Source organism: Lentinus tigrinus, assembly GCF_003813185.1.
Source record: "Lentinus tigrinus ALCF2SS1-7 unplaced genomic scaffold L226scaffold_9, whole genome shotgun sequence".
NCBI lineage: Eukaryota > Fungi > Basidiomycota > Agaricomycetes > Polyporales > Polyporaceae > Lentinus > Lentinus tigrinus.
In genome coordinates, this window is record NW_027137918.1 from 1,079,584 (window position 1) to 1,096,826 (window position 17,243).

The following is a 17,243-nucleotide window of genomic DNA, read 5'->3' on the forward strand; positions in this document are numbered from 1 at the left end:
CTCTACTCAATTGAAGTCGCTTGAACTAGAGGCCACTTATGATCACCTTGAACCCAGTGACGGTACGTCGGTAGCTGATTTCTTGTATCGAATGAACAGAAGCGAGGAAAGCATGTCAGAGGACAATTCAAGACGACGTTTACCCTCACTCGCTGTTCAAGTGCAGCATCACTGATTGCTTCCCGCCCTCTTCTCCTCTTCCTCCTCTTCCTCTTCCTGTTCCTGGATGTGATGTACTCGAGTACATCATGCAAAAAACCGCCAAAAAGGAATCCTTCGAACCGGGATCGAACCAGTGACCTTGGGATCGCGATAATAACCATTACAGTCCCACGCTCTTCCAACTGAGCTATCGAAGGCTTGTTATGATTCAATTGCCATACATTATGTCGTACGTCTACCGAGTGTACACATTCACCGCTGCAGCAGTCAGACAGTCAGGGTGGTACCGTGCGTGTCATCCTACAGCAAGCAAAGATAGAGCTATATTGCAGATGAATAGCATGATTGTAGTGTATCACATTGAACAGAACGCGTTACTAGCACAAGAAGATAGTTGTCAAAATGTAAGCAAATGGCGGCGTCCACCTGTTCCCCAAGACCCAAGATGCATCGGATCCAGTGATGATGGAAGATAAATAAGAGTAGTGATGTGGATACAGGCAATGATCAAGATGCATACAGATGGCTTACAAGAGATAGCACAAGCAAACACGACATACGGCGCTGCCGGGTTAACCGCGCAGATCGACAATCTCCAGCGGGAGGTCTTTCATTTGTACATGGCTATTGTCACAGTCCTACAGACCAATATATCAGCGAGGGGATCGAAAAAGCAATCAAGAGGGGACGCACGGTGTATATTGGTACATCGGGATGCGGATGGAATGCCTCCTTGGCATTGCATTCTAGTACGGTTTGCAGTCCTCCTGGGTCGGTGAGTCGGAAGATACCGAACCTAAGGGAGGGTCACTATGCGAGTCCCTTCGCTCATCGGGATGAACTCACTGAGGTGTAGAGGAAGGTGCACAGACGACCGCGAAGGACTCGGGCAGCATGCGTTGGAAGCCAGAATGGGTGTGCAGATCCACCGAAGACATGAAACCTTCGCGGGTCCATCAGGCTTCGTTCGAACCGAAGACAAGATAGCACTCACATGACTGCGTGGGATGGGTATGTATCTGATCGGCAACGTTGTCAGGGTCCATCCCAAGGTTGTTTCGAGGATGTGCGACTCACCCATCCGAGCGTAATCAGGTGCCGTTCCTCCGTGAATTGCAGGACAAGCTCTTCTTCGTCCATCATACATGTGTCGCTCGTCGAGTGCTGCTTTGGGATCAGAAGCGTCGTCACTACGTACTTGCTGCCCTTGTCCTTGCCCAGGAGCAAACCGCATGTCTCGCGGTTCTGCAGCGTGTTGACTCGCGCAATCGAGAGGAACTTGGGAAGGCAATCGCGCGGAAGCTTGATCGTGCGCAGGTCCAGGAGCTGCACATCCTTCGAACTCCCAGGGACGATGCGTGAGTTCGACGTGGAGCCAGACGGACGGTGCTGTGGCGGCTGGGAAGGTCGTGGAGATGGACCACGCTGGCTGGAGTAGGACTGGGTATGGGAATGAGTGTACGTCGCTGGTGGCTTGTGGGACTCTGGAACGGGCATGTGCGTTGGGTATGGGGGGATAACGGGAGCTATAGGTGGGGACTGCACGGGAAGTATGTTGCTGTACAGGTTGCTGCTTTGCGGTTTGGGGTCGAAGAGGAGAGATGAGTCAAGCGCTTGGGAGAGAGAATTGGGTGCGAACATGGATTGGAGCGAGGGCACGTAGCCCTGCTTGAGCTGATGCTGCGACATGAGCGAAGGATATTTGATACTGCCGAGTTCTGCTGGTGGCGGTGATGTTGTGGTCATTGGTGCAGGATAGGAGATGCTATAACTGATGTCAGTATCGAGGTGCTCAAGCATGCGCCGACGGGAACATACCCAGGTGTTTGCTTGCCCTTCGGTGTTTGATCTGCAGGGCGACGATTCCAGGGTATCTTCGGGCCCTCAACGTCAGTAGACGAGTCGTCCTCGTACTTCGTGGGACTCTCCAGTGGCATCAGGCCGCTGGTACCAAAAGAGTCCTGAGGGCGAGACGGTTGAGGCGCGTGCACCGCGCGTCCCGCATACCGCGTGTGAGGTTCTGGGTCCGGCATCCGTACTGAAGAACTCGTTGTACTTGATGGCGGCGGGACCGGCGACGGTGTCAATCTCGCGATATCTCGTCGCGCTGCGCGCGCCGCCGCATCCGCTTCCTGCTGTCTCTTCATGATCCCATCCTGCTCCTGTCGTCTGCGATCCTCCGCTGCTCTCCGCTTGGAGCGCTCCTCCTCCCTCTTTGCCTCTTCAGCCGCATACCGCCGGTTCTCCTCGTCCCGTCTTTGTCTCTCCGTCAGCGCGGCCCTGTCCCCATCTTCTCTCTTGCGCGCGTCTTGTGCCTGACGCCACGCTGCCTCCTCCCGCGCTTGCCGTTCTCTGTCCTCTGCCTGACGACGGACGTAATCCTCCTGCTTCCATGCCTCCTCTCTACGAGCTGCTTCTCGCGCCTCACGTGCCCGCTCTTCCTCCCGAGTGAGATGTGGGTCTGCGGATCCGGATCGACTTGATCCTGGACTTGATCGTTGGCTAGACTGCCACGATTCGTACCGCGCGACTAGTATAGGCTTGAGTTGACTTAGGCTGTCAAGGATGTCTTGCCCATTCTGTTAGCACGGCGTTAGTATGGCTCCAAAGTATATTATTCATATGATAGCTCGAGTCGGCCACACATGCCAGTGGACCACGGAATCAGGTGGCCCCACGTACGTGTTATTCATGCGCACGCCATAAAGCACCGAAGGCTCTGTGATTTCGCTCAGTAAACCATCACGATTTAGCCAGGCTGTTTCGATTCCGTCCAACGAGAGAGCTGGCTCAAATTATTAAATTATTGAAGGGAACCAGAGCAAGCTGAAGCTCAACGTCCCCGTCTGGACAACCTGGAGCCCGTTTCGTCCGCTCATGGCCAGGAAAGTCTTATACTGGCAGTTCAAGGCCTTTCTTCCTCACGAGCGGCCTGATTGCCAGGAATAGATATAACCACACAGATCACAAGCACGGCGGAAAAGACACCCATTACAGCAGAAACACGAGCCACAGTGGTGCGCAAAGAAGGACTCACCATGCCCAAGTTATGTCGCTGATCGGGGTTCAGAAGAGTCTGGTACTCCCGGTGTGTCGGGAGCTTCTCCAGGACGATCGTGGCTGCCTTCGCGTACTCTACGAATGCGCCTTCAAAGTCGCTGTTCGCTACAAGTGTTTCAGCATTGCGCCTGGACTTCTCGGCCGTGCGCAGCCAATGCTTCAGACCCTTGCTTGGGTCCCAGAGATTCTCCTGCGCTTGTGCGGCTAGTTCCGCAATGGTAGCGGGTCGATAGTACTGTGGCCGTGAGGAGCTGGGCCCTGCGTCGGGATGAGGAGGGTATACCGCAGAGCTCATGGTGGTAGAAGGACAAGAAGGGGTAACACCGACGCAGTTGCTGAGCACGACCTACGACGCCGCCGGTACCGCCGCAGTCTGAGGCCATATGGTCACACTGTGACATGCACGTGATTTGTCCATTGTTGACCGGGAGCCGCCCATCAGAGATGGTTTATGTAAGCAAAGAGTGCCATTTAGGGACTCTAGACCTGGTCAATGAAAGCGCGCGGTCTGCTGGACTTGCGTTTTGAGCGGATCCTCCACCCCTCTCCCTCCGACCCAGTCACTCCTTTACATCCAGTCGACCCGGTGTCGAGTCTGTCTTGCTCAACAATCTCTCGTCGTGGTGTCTTCAAGCTTGAGCGACGCGACCGCGAGCGGAAGGACGGCGCCATGTACGAAGGTCTCTCCGGCCAGAAGAAGGGCATCCTCTTCCTCACCGCTGTCGTTATCGTCTTCATGCAAGGAGGGCTCTGGTCGGCACGGCGACATAGCATAGACAACTTCCCCGACAACTCATTACTCCCTGTGACGACGTACCTTCCGTTTGCGAAGACAAATGCGCGACCGACGGTCAAGGAACACCCAATACCCAAGCTCATGGCGGAGGCAGAGGCCAACTATCGCAAGCTCCTCTCGCGACAGAGCCAAACACTCGAAGGCGCTGTACGAGAATACGAGCGGAGGTACAAACGGAAGCCACCCCGTGGGTTCGATGATTGGTGGAGGTTCGCGCGCAATAACAGCGTGGTAATGATCGACGAGTACGACAACATTGACGAAGACCTCGCTCCGTTCTGGGAGATCTCTGCGGAGCAACTGCGATGGCGCGCGTCCTTGGTATGTCCTCTCGTGTTGTGGCGATACTTTGCATCCTCACTGTATGCAGGCAGGCTACCTGCCGTTCGTGGACGTCGTCCGCGTGAAGGACGGGAACGCGGTCGCTGTGAACGTCGTGGATGGAGAGGAGAACGAGGATGTCAGTGCGCGTGCCAAGGGATTTCTCTCAATGTTGGAGCACTTCCAGGATAAGGTGAGTACCTTGCTACCCAGTACCGCCAGCGCGTTGCGCTGCTCCAGGGTGGGCAGGGGCTCATGAGGAGATAGCTCCCAGACCTTGAGTTTCCGATCAATGCATTGGCGGAAGGACGTATCCTTGTACCCTGGGAGCGAAGAGTGCAGTCGAACACGACGCTGCAGCGGAACATTGGTGGGTATATCGCCGTGCGAGTGAAAACACGGGCTGATCTCATGACAGACGCGATTCGTGACGAGCTGAGCGGAAACGGCTTCGCTGATTGGCATGGAGAAGGCACTGTTTGGGAGGCCTATCGCCGGACATGTGAGCCTGGCACTGCTGCACGTCGTCTGTTCAGTTCCTTCCGCGCATCATCCACGAACAAGACAAGTCAGCTCACTGCGCGCAGTGAAGAGTTCGTGTTCACCCAAAACACCGCCGGCAACTACTCGTTCTGCACGAACCCATGGGCGCACTACAACCAGGGCCACTTCTTCTCCGACTGGCGGACGATTGCAGCGGCTTTCCCAATGTTCTCTCCTGCGAAGGCCTCAGGGTACCTCGACATCAGGATACCTAGTCACTACTACTACGCGCAAACGCGTAGGTACACATATGGCTGGGATCCCGTCAACCTCCAGATGAAGGAAGTCGACGACATGGAAACCCCGTGGGAGGAGAAGAGCGACAAGGTCTTCTGGCGTGGCGCATCGACAGGCGGTGGTAGCTCGCCCCCCGGTTTCGCGGCGCAGTTCCAACGTCATAGGTCGGTCATTGCTTGCCCCCAACTTCGCGTCAAATTAACTCGACTTCGATCACAGGTTCGTTCGCCTCGCGAGTGATCGGTCGTTCATAAACCGCACGATCGTATTTGCAGACCCACCGGGTTCAACGAGCTACATCTACGCTGACGTGCCGGCGGCTCAGCTGAACGACGACATGATGGATGTTGCGTTTGTCAAGGTCGTGGGTGCGGAGAACTATCCCGGAGGACTCGAAGCCCTCATCCGTACCCACCGTGTTGACAACGGAGGCGTGAACCTTGGCGACCACTGGAAGCACAAATACGTCGTGGACCTCGACGGCATGGGTTACTCAGGACGATTCTTCTCCTTCATGGAATCTGACAGTGCGGTACTGAAGTCAACGGTTTACCGCGAGTTCTACTCGGACTGGATACAGCCTTGGTACGCATTCACCTCTCTTCCACGCAGCATGGCATCGCTATCTGACATTCGGACCGCAGGCTGCACTACATCCCCCTTTCGCAATCGTACTCCGAGATCTACAACATCCACGCGTTCTTCTCCGGGGCTACGGAGTCCGCCCTCCGCGCTGCGAATGCTACAGCACTGTACATGCCTGCGGACAAGCGCAAGACCATTGACGGTGATCGGAGGCTCAGGCGGATCGCACGTGCAGGGAAGCAGTGGAAACGTACCATCGGGCGGCGCGTGGATATGGAAGGTACGCACCTTGGTTCTCATGTCCTCTCTCATGTCGCCTGTCACCCTCTTTTCGTTCTCCTCGCTGCACCCCGCTTAGCGTCCATTCATTTCCTGCATCGGAGTGCATTTGCTAACCCCCCTTCCTCATTTCGCAGCTTATGTGTATCGCCTGTGCTTGGAGTACGCGCGGCTGTGGTCGGATGACCGGGACGCTATGAGCTACAGTCTATGAGGCGTGATGCATCATATGCACAGTCCAGCACGACTTGTGAGCCATGCTGCTTATTCCCTTCACACCCTTTGATGTAGCCCTTATGGGCTGCTCGCGCGACAGGTGCTGCTGCCATGCGCGCTCCTTCTCTGTTCACAAGATGCTTCTGGGTTGGTGTTGGACATCTGGACCTTCGCATAGAGGTATCGTAGGATGTACTACTACCTGATACTCACCTTATCCCTGCGGTAAATATAGATCTCCTGGTAATGGACTACTGTACAGGAGACTGGGTGCCGTTTGAGAGCCTCAGGCTGCGGGGCCCCAGGCCACGATGATCATTCCGAGAAGGGGGAGGAGGATCGCTCCAGCGCCTTCCAACGCTCCGATCAAGGTCCCTCGACTTCGACCATTCATATTCACCTCCACGCCACGAACCACAGTACTGTATCGCCCTGGCCACAGTTCTCAGCCCCGACTCGCTTCGGACAAACTCTGTGCTTATCCGACACACGCAGCGTGTCTGAGGTCTGCATCACCGTTCCCCGAGATGGTATCACTGACGTGCAAGGATAAGGAGACACTTTAACCGGGGGATGAGAACGATGGCTGAGCTCTCGCTGGACTTTCTCCGGGTCAAGAAGCACGCCCAGTTTCTAACAGATCCAACGCTGCATGGGAACCAGGTTGCTGTCAACGATCTTCCGCTCGACACGCCGTTGCCTCGTGGCGAACGCGCGAACTCTCGCCCGGCTCTCCCTTGGACGCTTCACTGCCAGGGCGTGGACATCTCGCTTTTGGGGCTGTGGGAGCGCTGTCTCTACGCCCGAGCGGTCTGGACCGGCGCGAATGTTCGAAGTCCCCCCAATTGACCTTGGCGAGTGGCCATACCGTTATGCGGACGTACACCTGCAGCAAGCTGACTTACTGCCTAGGAACGACCGGAGCGGGGGCCTCAGCTATGTCCGCGCCTAGCTCTGCCGGGTCCATGTTATCTCGGGCTCAAGTCCAACAATTCGAACAACGCGCATCCCGGACCCCTGCGCATCTGCGGACGGACGCTATCGTGCAACAATCGTGCGGGATCGCGATCACATCCATGGTCCCTATGTGACACTGGCAAATGTTCCGGGTGGTGATGTCCCATCTGAGAAAACACGTTGCTCGTGCGTGTCCGAAGATATGATCGCGCTCTTTTTATGTTCTTCTGCGCACTGTCGTCATAAGACCCAGACGTCCGCCGTGCGCAGACGCGCTACAGCCTGATATACAACCCGAGGGTCCGTCGCGTTACCGCCTCGCACTCCTCATCCTAGTATTCATTGTAGTCGCAGGACGCCTCTCGGTCCTCGCCCCTCCTCCCGCTTCCTTTGTCTCCTGCACCTCCAGGCTTCCTGACGACCGCCCCGTGCACCTCTCTTCTTATTTCAATACCCGCAACGCTACTCGTCTCGCTTGACCACCCCGCAATCTGCCCCCGATTCCGCAACAGTGATGCCTCTCTCGACGATCTCGAGCATGTCCTCCCCCACCCCGAGTCGGTACCCCGACCTCCCCGTTCCACGCACGCAGAGCGTGTCCGAGTTCGAGGTCGAGCACAGCGTTTCCGGAAAGACGCCCTATACCCCCAGCAAGTCCAGGAGACGAGGCTCCGACCCCGAGTATGATAGCCAGGCGGCGTACCGTGCAGCGATAGCAGCGATCGTGACCGCGAAGGCGCGGCCATTCGCAGTGTCGGGGCGCGTGCCTATGGACCCTGCACATCTCACCCTCTTCTTCCGTTCAAAGGTGCGTGGTCGCCCGAGCATTGTCTCCGCACAGTGATGTTGAAGATTGACCATGCGCCTCGATTAGAGCGGGATCTGCTACGCACTCGACTTCCCCATTGATGTCGATGTCGACATGCCACCCGCCTTCGACATGCTCATCTCCTCGTGTTTGCCGCACCCGACCGTGAATGGCTATGCCGAGAACGAGACGCTCTTCTACCCCCCAACCCTCCCTCTCACCGCGACGCTCGAGCTCGCGAACCACCCCATCCTCGACGCTGTCCGCAACACGCTCTTCGCTGCGCTCCCCGTCGGACATTACCTAACGGCCATCCGAGATAAACTCGAGATCTGGCCGAAAGGGAATGGGATTACGGCACAGGCGCGTCCGCTCGATAACCGGGTGGCGACGATCCTCGTCACATTACCAGTCAAGTTCCGCGGGGGCTCGCTCATAGTGCGCAGTCCAGACGGCAACGAGGAGAGGTTCTACGGGCGGGGAGGGAAGAGCGGGGACTTGGAGTGGACTGCGTTCATGTCCGACTGTGACTACGAGATCCAGCCGGTGCGGAGCGGGTGCAGGATCACGATCTCGTACGCGGTGCAGCTTAAGTCGTTTGGGCCTGCGGGTCTCCAGCCCGACCCGCTCATCACGCCGAGCGACCAGTTCCTCGACATGCTCTCGCCGGTGCTGAACCTGTCGCGCGGTCGTAGGATCGCATTCTACCTGACAGGGGAGTACGGCGTCAACCCTGGCGAAGTGTTAGCTGAGTCGCTCGTACCTAACGTAAGTCCCCTTTCTCAGTGCACGTCTGCACACCGCTAACGACTGCGTGCAGCTCAAGGGTGGTGACTCCGTCCTGTACCACGCCTTGAAGCTGTACAAGCTCGCACCCGAGCTCCGCTGGACAGCCGGCGGGTTCGTCTGGCCCGTCGATCAGACGGTGGAGATCGTGAACGAGAACCCCGATAGCCCGACGACCTCCATCGGGCGGCAGTCGTTGTCTGGGTACAGCAACAGCTCGCGTGGTATGCCGCCAATCCGGGGGCCATTCAGCTCATCCGCTTCGGAGCCTGGAGAGGACGAGACTGACGACCTGCGGCACAAAGTGATGAAGAGCGGAGGGATCCCGCTTGGGGAGACGGACATCCAGATTCTGTCCGACCACGTCACATTCCCAGGTGTCATCACAAGGGAAAAAGTCCCATTCGTATCCGGGATGGGAGAGATGGAGAAGCTGGTGGTGAATGTCCTCCTGGTGGCTTTTGTTCCGTAAGTTTCTTGGTCTTGGTGTCATTTGCTGTTTACTTGCTTTCTTCTGGCTTGATACTGCGGACACGTTGTTGTATTACTAGCAGTGTATCATATGCCTACCGTAGCATAATCTATCGCTGCTCTGATGCTTACAGTAAGCTCGTCCTGACCTTGTGGTCTTGAGACCTCCCCAAGGACACTGTTTCCTATCTGTCCTTCATCAACCACGTCGCTGGCACTCACAACGACTAGCATAAAAAGCAGTTTCATGATTACCGTCATCTACACAAACATCATGCAAAAGCAGCCTCAGCAGCGCTCGACAGCTCCGTGAACCCGTAATCCTCGCCCTTGACGAAGGCACGAGTACACTGGGCCATCGTGACAGACCTAATCGCCGTCATCAGAATCAGCAAGGTCACTCTCATTGACAACACCTCGAGGGTACTCACGCTCTTGATATGGGGTCAGTCTGGTAGAAGTTCTCGATGGGCTTCTTGAAAGGCTCGCCGGTGACCTTCGCGCTGGCAGTACCAGCCGCGAGGGCCTTCAGGCCAGCAAGGGCGACGTCCGTAGACGTCGGCTCAGTGGTATCATAGCGGATGAGCGTCGGCGAAATTTCCCACATGCGGTCACGCAGGCTGAGAACGTCGTCGTAGGGAAGGGGCGAGCCCACGACCTCGGAGAGCGCACTGCGGACGGAGATGAAACCAGGCGACATACACGTAACGAGAAGATGGACTCACCGGATGATCTTCCAGTCCTCGCGAGAAGCACCAGGGGGAGGGACGGCAGCACGACCGAGCTGTGAACGACCTTCGGTGTTCACCCAGGTCGTGCTCTTCTCAGTGTACGCAGATCCAGGCAGCACGACATCAGCGAGCTGAGCACCGAGGTCACCGTGGTGGCCCTGGTAGACGACGAAGGCATCCTGAGGGATGTCCTTGGGGTCGACCTCATCGGCGTTCAGCAGATAGACGAACTTCGCCTTGGCCGCGGACGCCTTCTTCGACGGGACGAAGCCGATGTCATACGCAGCCGGGCGAGAAGCCGCCTATGTCCATTTCAAGGTCAGTGAGCACTGGTCCTTGATGGTGTGAAGTGAGATCATAAGCGACTTACACGCTGGAGGACGTTGAAACCATTCCACTCAGGGGTGACGAGCTTCTCCTTGTTCGCCTCGACGAACTTGGACAGCGCGTTGTAGACCGCAGCACCGTCGGGGTGCTCTACGAGGGCACTGCCGACGATGATCAAGGGCCGCTTCGCTGCCTTGAACTTCTTGGCAAACTCGCCCTTGCCCGCGACGAAGTCCGCAACAGCCTTCGCGTCGTTGCCGAGGTGGTCGTATCCGTACGTCGTATCAACACGCTCGCCGATCAGGCCCACCTCGAGCGTAGTGTGCAGCCAGCTCTTCCGGATACGCGAGTTCAGGACCGCCGCCTCGTGTCGTGGGTTGGTGCCAACAAGGAGGATCACGTCTGCTTGCTCTACACCAGGAATAGTCGAGTTGAAAAGGTAGTTCGACCGCACGTCGACGGCGTGGGCGGGCGCGACGTGGCCACCAACACCGTCCAGAGCGGTGTTGTCCGAGCCCAGACGGTTGACAAGATCCTTGAGGGCAACCAAGGACTCTGTATCTGCGAGGTGACCAGCAATTGCCTTGATCTCGTCACCCTTAGCGCCGGACTTCTGGAGACCCTCGGAGATCGTCGCAAGAGCGTCCTCCCACGAAGCCGTCACGAACCTGTCGCCCTGCTTGACGAGTGGGACCGTCAAACGCTGGAACCGGAGACCATCGTACGCATACCGCGTCTTGTCGGAAATCCACTCCTCGTTGACGTCGTCATTGGGCTTTGGTTGCACCCTCATGACGACGACACCACGGGAGTCGACGCGGATATTTGAACCGACAGCATCAAAGACGTCGACAGAGTCGGTGTGCTTGAGCTCCCATGGACGTGCGTGGAAGGCGTAAGGTTTGCTCGTGAGAGCACCGACGGGGCAGAGGTCGACAATGTTCCCAGAGAGCTCGGAGTTCATGGTCTTCGCAACGTACGTGCCGATCTGCATGTCGTTACCGCGGCCAGTCGTACCGAGCTCCTCTACTCCGGCAACTTCGTTGGCGAATCGTACGCACCGTGTGCACTGGATGCAACGGTTCATGGAAGTTTTGACGAGGGGTCCGAGATCCTTGTCCTCAACAGCACGCTTGCCAACAATTTCGTGGAACCGTGTCCTATCCGCACCGTACCGCATCGACTGGTCTTGCAGGTCGCACTCACCACCCTGATCACAGATAGGGCAGTCTAGAGGGTGGTTCGAGAGCAAGAACTCCATGACACCCTCACTGATTCCATGTAAGCGCATGTTCGCAGGATTGATCCAAGTTTTGCTCACCGTGCTTCATGAACGAGAGGTGTGTTTGTCCAGACCTTTGAACCAGGCATAGCAGGCATGGCGCTGCCATGATGTCAGAGACCGACTCATAGTGAAACCCAGCGCAACTCACCAAGAGGCCACGGGTTTTGGTGAGCGCTCTACCTCGACCAAGCACATACTAGAGCACCCATCAGGTACCATTCAAGTCTCCAGGATACCGTGGCATACGCACCGGCAGTTACCCGCGATAGCGAGCCGGTCATGGTAGCAAAATCTAGAGAGAAACGTCAGCTGATAGAGTTCCAGCACGATGCAGCATAGACGCACCTTGGTATTGTAGCTCCTGCAGCCTCGCAAGCCTGAATCAACGCCGAACCTACGCCCCACATTTGAACACCTCACTCGGAAACCCGGGAACGCCCATACGAGTACGCACCCTGAGGCACAGTGACCTCCTTCCCGTCAACGGTAAGAGTGATGTCCGCCTGGCGTGCTGAAGAAGAAGCGAATGTCCGGCGACCTGAAGTATATTGTAGCTGTTTAACAAGAAGGTCACGGTAGACAGGAGAGAGCATACTTGAACGTGTCGACGAAGGGGCAGCAACGGCCTTAGCGAGCACGCCCACCGACGAGGGCTTGGAGGCCGACGACACAAGTCGCAGCATGGCTTCCGCCGGACGAGGGAATTTAGGCAGGGGTGGGGGGTGCACGTCGGCGAGGACGACGAGGAAATGGTGAAAGACGACGCGCTCGCCCTCCAACACGATGACCAAACTCCGGCTTCCGCCGAGCCAAACCGGGCTCGGCTGATTGGTCGCCGCAATTTCGCCCGATTTAATTGGTCGGCGCGCCTAGGAGCGGTCCGCATGAAGCGCTCACAGTCTAGATGTCTTTCAAGCACAGACGGGCTTATATTGCAAGATGAAGTTGATCCAGGGCCTTCGCTGATGGGCCAAAATGCATATCGGTGCCAGAGCGCGCTGAACGTCTAATATAAGACACATGAAGTTGTTGGTAGAGCACTCGTATCCGAGTCAGTCGTACAGGTACATTATAGCCATTACGTTCGTATCGGATTATTACAGTCATCCCAATCATACCAAGCATTATAGTATACAAGTCCTCAAGCCGAAGAAGCCTTCTCGCTCTTCTGCGCCTTCTCCCCTTGGAGCATCGCCCGCTTCTCGCGTCTCAACCGCTGGCTCTCGCGGATACCAAACCCATTCCTGAAGATCAACCGCACCTCCTCCAAGCTCAAGCCCGCCGTCTCGGGGAAACAGCACAGGCAGAAGAGCCAGCCGAGGAGACATAGGCCCGCATAGAACCCGAACGCACCTGCGGGCGTGATGCGGTCCATGAGGGAGAGGTATGTCGAACCGATGAGGAGATTGCCTGCCCAATTGGTCGTGGTGGCGAGCGAGGTTCCAATGCCGCGGACCTCAAGGCCGAAAAGCTCGCCCTGCTGCCAGGGGACGTTCCCGAGCCCGGTCGCGTAGGACGCGACGTAGAAGATCATCGCGACAAGGACAATGGCGGACCAGGTGGTCGAGTATTCCGTTCCATCGACGAGTTGACCCCCAGTCTTGCGCGTGAGGTCTGCATGGTGCGTCGGAAAAGAACAGGGAACGGTTGGGTGAGATAGGGTCAATATGTGATGTGCAAGGGCAGAGGACGTACAATGGAAGGCGACACTCGCGAGGACGAGACCGACGATCATGCCTGGAGCGGACCAGATCATGATCCTGCGACGACCGATGATGTCGATATACTTCAATGCGAGGAGCGTAAATATGAAGTTCGTGCCAGAGATGATGAGGCCAACAGCCGTAGGCTGATCGAAGCCGATCTCTTTGAAGAGGGTGGCTAAGGAAAGATCATCAATGAGGCGGTCTCAACATTGCCGACGGCAGCTCATGCTTACCGCTATAATACATGAGCTATGTAGCGAGAGTGGTCAGCCTGAGGATAATGAGCGAGCCGGGGTGGAAGGTACTCACTGTGTTGAAACCGCAGAGCTGCTGGAACGCTTGCATACCGCATCCGACGACTAGAACATGTGCATACCGTAAGCTTTTCGCACATCAGTGAATGATCAAATTCGTACTGAGGGCTCTGCGGTTGATGGGATCCATAAGTATGAGTCGCACACGCTGCAGGAGCGTAGTCGAGTTTGTGATCTCAACGCTCTGCTTCACCGCGGCTGCCAAGGCCTTGACCTGTTATGCGGGGATACGATGAGTCTATGCGCACTAGAAGACCACACAACGCCCGTACCTTAAGGTCAATCTGTTCTGGAGTAGCGAGAGCGTAGACCTTTGCCATAGTCGCGCGCGCCGCCTCGAAGTTCTCTCTCTGAATCATGATACGTGCTACACACAACCACCTGTCAGTGAAGGGCACGGGCGAGAGAGATCGGCAACACTGACGCGACTCCGGAAGAAAGAACAAGAAGATGAACTGCAACCCAGACGGAACGGCACCAAGGCCCACCATCCACCTCCATCCGCCGGACGTATTCTCGAAGGCGGCGTCGATCCCGTAGGCGATTACCTGACCGCCAGTGATGGCTACTACATTCACGACCACCATGCGACCACGGAGACGAGTAGGCGAGAGCTCCTGGATGTAGAGAGGCGCGACACATGCCGCTACGCCGACACCGACACCGATGAGGAAGCGACAGCCAATCTATGCTTCCTTGTATGAGATGTGTATGCGCATGTAATCACACGAGAACGCACCATAGACCACACAGTGTGGCAAAGGGCCTGACCGATAGCACCGCCGATGAAGATGATATCCGCAATGCCCATGACTGGTCTCCGGCCGAGGAAGTCGCTCAGCACTCCAGCGACAAGGCCTCCGATGAGTGCGCCGAGGGTAGTTGCGGACGTGATGAGTTCCTGTTGTGATGCTTGAATATACTGGACTCTTGCAGTGTCCGACAGACGCACCTTCTGTCCCGAAGACAACTCCGCCGGCCCTAGGTCCCCTCCAATCGTGACGAGAGCTCCGGAGATCACACCGGTGTCGTAACCTGCCCCGGGGTGTTTGGCTTTCTCTTCTTGCGCGGACTAGAGGATACACACGAGAAGTACGCACCGAAGAGCAGACCAGATATACTAGCGCATGCTACGAGAAGCCAAACGAACCATGTCGTGCGCTCCTCGCCTTCTGCAACTACCATAGCTTCGGAGATTTCCCCAGACGCTACCGCGCCCGAGACATCTTCGTACCTAAAGAAAGCTCAGCCCTGTACTCTCACTCCAAAAGCAGGGGCGTTGCACGGAGCACTCACACTTGCGCATCATGACTCCTTTTCTCATCGCTGTTTGACGCGTTGTCCATGGCCGGCGTGTCCGTCGTGAAGTCCACTGTCCCGTTTGTAGGAGCGTGCAGAACGAGCACGAAGAGAAGCCCCGGAGGTCACCCATGGGGCCCTAAATATGTGTGATTGGAGCACCCCGGACTGGGCGACTCGCCGCTTGAACGCTTCATCAGAACCTGGCAGAAGTTTTTGCCCCTGCCCTCACTGGCCGAAACGCGATCGCGCTTCGTCGCTGAGCAACCTTCCCGCCCTCGCTGTTTCTCGCACCTTCACTGCTGTCCGTCTATGAGCTCTCCAACGACGTCAACGGCCTCCCGGACGACCCCCGACAAGTGGCCAGACCACTATCGCATCGCTGCTTCCGGCGTTTGGACGATCGTAGAAGACGCGTAGGAACGGTCCGGTCGAGCTCAGCGCAGGCGAGTGACCTGCCGTTGCACGTCATGCTATACAAAGTGGGTGGTCACCGGACTAGGGTGCAGGTGGACAGAGGCGGACGAGCTGTTGCGATGGACGTCTGTGGGGAAGTGATGCAGGGTAGACCGGTCACGTCGCACTCGGAGCGCTAGACGCCACGAAGGTCATCGAGTAACGAATTCTGCGTTGATCTCACTGTCAGATCGCTAGCGATGTTCCAACACTTGCGGTGGCAAGAAGAACACGAATACAATACATTACAACAGCTATGCGTACAAGATGTGCACGAACGAAGTCTAGGTGAGTGAGAAGTCCTCCGCGGAAAGGTCACGCGATGAGGCCAAGGAGGAAGAGGAAGGTAGTGATGATAGTTGAGCGCACTGTGCAATGTGCATGGGGAGATGCCGACGGACAACGCGACACGACTAGGTTCACGAGTCCGCCTGCCCACGCGACCGATAGGCCTTGGCGGTCGACGCCTTCACCCACGACGGCTCGCCCGTCTCCCTCAGATGCAACACATACCCTGGCAGGTCGGGATGCTTGTGCCCAGGACGGACCCTCACCCACTCGCCCTCGGGTCTCCCATCGTGGTTCTGGAGCAGGAACAGCCCCTTGCGTGTCGCGCCCTGCGCACCCTCGCCGCGACTGAACATCCACACCTGGATGGCCCATTTCGGCTCCGTCTCGTGCTTGTGCCGGTGCACGAACAGCATCCCTGGGACTCGTCGGACGGCCGGGGGCTCCGCGAGCGGGTCACGCGTGTAGGAGCTGTACCATTCTGTGTATCGGTCGGTCTTGGGGATCTTGTTCTCGTGCCGTCTGAGGTTGATGCGATTCCTGAAGGTCCCGCGGATGGTGAGCAACGACGACATTGACTCTCAAATAGACAGGGACGTACTTGTTCTGACACTTTATCTTCTCGGTCTTGACAGCCTCAGTCGCCGTTGGGTTGGTCGCACCGACGCCCATGCCCCTCTGGCGCTCTCCGGATGGCGCACCTGTGCCATGACTCGGCCCAGCGGGTTGTGTTGCAGAGGTGGCGGGCGGAATGCCAGGGCTGCTGGCATTCTGCGCCTCGTTCTGGGCGGGTTGCTGGCCTTCAGACGGCTGCTGCTGGCCACTGCCCGAAGGCAGCCCGTCGGCATGGTTGCTCATCGGGTGATACTGACGTTCGGTCGGGCCCGCTGTCGTGTTGGAGGCTTCTGTAGCGATGTGTTGGTTCAGGTCATCCGTTGCACTTGATGGCTCACCACCTCTGGCAGACCTGTATGGACGGTCAATCGGTCAGCTTCACACTGCAGAACACCAGGACGACAACCCACTCACGCAGTAGAGGTGGAGGCAGAGACCGGAGACTCGCCAGCCATACATCCGGCAGGGTTGGTTGCGGTCGCGACCGGGACTCGAGTCTGAGTCTGCGCGGAGTGGCCGGTTATAGGAGGAGGGACTTGAATATTTCGTCCCGGTTGGTACGCGTACGTGTATGTGATCGACGTCTCCCTCCGGTCCCAGTCCTGCTCACCGCTACGCCGTCAGCATGCGCGTTCCACTGCGGCAAAGTAAGCACTCACGACCGAGACAACCACGTCATCCGGAGGCACCGCAGCACGACCGATGGTGATCCTGGTGACGTCGGGATTCTGGGCGGTCATGGCGAGGTACTGCGCGATGTACAGCTCGTCCAATGATTGATCGGACGCGGATATAGGCATGGAGGGGCTGCCTTGTTGCTGCTGCTGCTGCTTTGCGGAACAAGGTCAGAGAAGGGGTTTCACGTACTCCGCCCGCGGAGGGAGGGCAATTTGTACGATTGTCAGTGTGCCACTCGGAACCAATTCTTACGCCTCGTGTAGAGGAAGGAAGGAAGGAAGGAAGGATGTACACTAGCGCAACTCGTGCGTCATCTGCACCAT

General features: G+C 57.1%; 7 protein-coding genes and 1 non-coding gene across 8 annotated transcripts; 2 read left to right on the forward strand and 6 right to left on the reverse strand.

Moving 5' to 3' along the window:
• Window positions 1–272: 272 nt before the first annotated feature.
• On the reverse strand, window positions 273–359 carry L226DRAFT_t100. The gene has a single exon. It is a non-coding gene; the product is annotated as a tRNA-Tyr (tRNA).
• A 375-nt stretch (window positions 360–734) lies between these two features.
• L226DRAFT_461513 (Mov34-domain-containing protein) lies at window positions 735–1,659 on the reverse strand (the record flags this gene model as incomplete). The annotated part of the gene is made up of 5 exons (XM_067675655.1): window positions 735–800; window positions 856–958; window positions 1,009–1,105; window positions 1,157–1,181; window positions 1,240–1,659. 5 exons carry the CDS (start codon window positions 1,657–1,659, stop codon window positions 735–737), a joined length of 711 nt encoding a protein of 236 aa, XP_067536695.1.
• A 1,528-nt stretch (window positions 1,660–3,187) lies between these two features.
• On the reverse strand, window positions 3,188–3,517 carry L226DRAFT_448606 (uncharacterized protein; the record flags this gene model as incomplete). Its single annotated transcript, XM_067674920.1, has 1 exon — window positions 3,188–3,517. A coding segment is annotated over one exon (330 nt), but the record flags the coding sequence as incomplete, so codon positions are not given.
• A 441-nt stretch (window positions 3,518–3,958) lies between these two features.
• L226DRAFT_461073 (capsular associated protein) lies at window positions 3,959–6,197 on the forward strand (the record flags this gene model as incomplete). The annotated part of the gene is made up of 7 exons (XM_067675631.1): window positions 3,959–4,339; window positions 4,389–4,532; window positions 4,607–4,709; window positions 4,758–5,283; window positions 5,339–5,704; window positions 5,764–5,984; window positions 6,121–6,197. The coding sequence occupies 7 exons, from the start codon at window positions 3,959–3,961 to the stop codon at window positions 6,195–6,197; spliced, it is 1,818 nt and encodes a 605-aa protein (XP_067536697.1).
• A 1,497-nt stretch (window positions 6,198–7,694) lies between these two features.
• Window positions 7,695–9,222, forward strand: L226DRAFT_461361 (uncharacterized protein; the record flags this gene model as incomplete). Its single annotated transcript, XM_067675646.1, has 3 exons — window positions 7,695–7,964; window positions 8,031–8,732; window positions 8,785–9,222. The coding sequence occupies 3 exons, from the start codon at window positions 7,695–7,697 to the stop codon at window positions 9,220–9,222; spliced, it is 1,410 nt and encodes a 469-aa protein (XP_067536698.1).
• A 55-nt stretch (window positions 9,223–9,277) lies between these two features.
• L226DRAFT_485300 (NADH-ubiquinone oxidoreductase) lies at window positions 9,278–12,339 on the reverse strand. Its single transcript, XM_067677103.1, has 10 exons — window positions 12,160–12,339; window positions 12,019–12,102; window positions 11,910–11,958; window positions 11,815–11,856; window positions 11,713–11,760; window positions 11,601–11,663; window positions 10,323–11,550; window positions 9,947–10,254; window positions 9,653–9,892; window positions 9,278–9,590 (listed from the first exon to the last, which is right to left on the reverse strand). Exons 1-10 carry the CDS (start codon window positions 12,245–12,247, stop codon window positions 9,494–9,496), a joined length of 2,247 nt encoding a protein of 748 aa, XP_067536699.1. The 5' UTR covers window positions 12,248–12,339; the 3' UTR covers window positions 9,278–9,493.
• Window positions 12,340–12,552: 213 nt separating this feature from the next.
• Window positions 12,553–15,424, reverse strand: L226DRAFT_534178 (general substrate transporter). The gene is made up of 11 exons (XM_067680612.1): window positions 14,881–15,424; window positions 14,685–14,818; window positions 14,537–14,619; window positions 14,324–14,485; window positions 14,009–14,270; window positions 13,857–13,951; window positions 13,687–13,798; window positions 13,580–13,629; window positions 13,504–13,519; window positions 13,260–13,445; window positions 12,553–13,178 (listed from the first exon to the last, which is right to left on the reverse strand). Exons 1-11 carry the CDS (start codon window positions 14,928–14,930, stop codon window positions 12,706–12,708), a joined length of 1,623 nt encoding a protein of 540 aa, XP_067536700.1. The 5' UTR covers window positions 14,931–15,424; the 3' UTR covers window positions 12,553–12,705.
• L226DRAFT_397603 (uncharacterized protein) lies at window positions 15,330–17,124 on the reverse strand. The gene is made up of 5 exons (XM_067674538.1): window positions 16,902–17,124; window positions 16,657–16,844; window positions 16,581–16,594; window positions 16,229–16,532; window positions 15,330–16,167 (listed from the first exon to the last, which is right to left on the reverse strand). The coding sequence occupies exons 1-5, from the start codon at window positions 17,040–17,042 to the stop codon at window positions 15,759–15,761; spliced, it is 1,056 nt and encodes a 351-aa protein (XP_067536701.1). The 5' UTR covers window positions 17,043–17,124; the 3' UTR covers window positions 15,330–15,758.
• Between the last annotated feature and the right edge of the window lie 119 nt (window positions 17,125–17,243).

Bases quoted from the DNA above. Each gene is read 5' to 3' on its own strand.
- L226DRAFT_397603 (XM_067674538.1), bottom strand. From the start codon at position 17,042: ATGCCTATATCCGCGTCCGATCAATCATTGGACGAGCTGTACATCGCG. The intron at 16,845-16,901 runs GTGAGTGCTTAC...AGCGGTGAGCAG, and splicing joins ATGACGTGGTTGTCTCGGTC to GACTGGGACCGGAGGGAGAC. The intron at 16,168-16,228 runs GTACGTCCCTGT...CGGGACCTTCAG, and splicing joins AAGATAAAGTGTCAGAACAA to GAATCGCATCAACCTCAGAC.
- L226DRAFT_485300 (XM_067677103.1), bottom strand. From the start codon at position 12,247: ATGCTGCGACTTGTGTCGTCGGCCTCCAAGCCCTCGTCGGTGGGCGTG. The intron at 11,959-12,018 runs GTGCGTACTCGT...TGTGGGGCGTAG, and splicing joins GGAGGTCACTGTGCCTCAGG to GTTCGGCGTTGATTCAGGCT. The intron at 11,664-11,712 runs GTGAGTTGCGCT...ACATCATGGCAG, and splicing joins CCAAAACCCGTGGCCTCTTG to CGCCATGCCTGCTATGCCTG.
- L226DRAFT_534178 (XM_067680612.1), bottom strand. From the start codon at position 14,930: ATGGACAACGCGTCAAACAGCGATGAGAAAAGGAGTCATGATGCGCAA. The intron at 13,952-14,008 runs GTCAGTGTTGCC...GGTTGTGTGTAG, and splicing joins GTTCTTTCTTCCGGAGTCGC to CACGTATCATGATTCAGAGA. The intron at 13,630-13,686 runs GTACGAATTTGA...CACATGTTCTAG, and splicing joins CATCAACCGCAGAGCCCTCA to TCGTCGGATGCGGTATGCAA.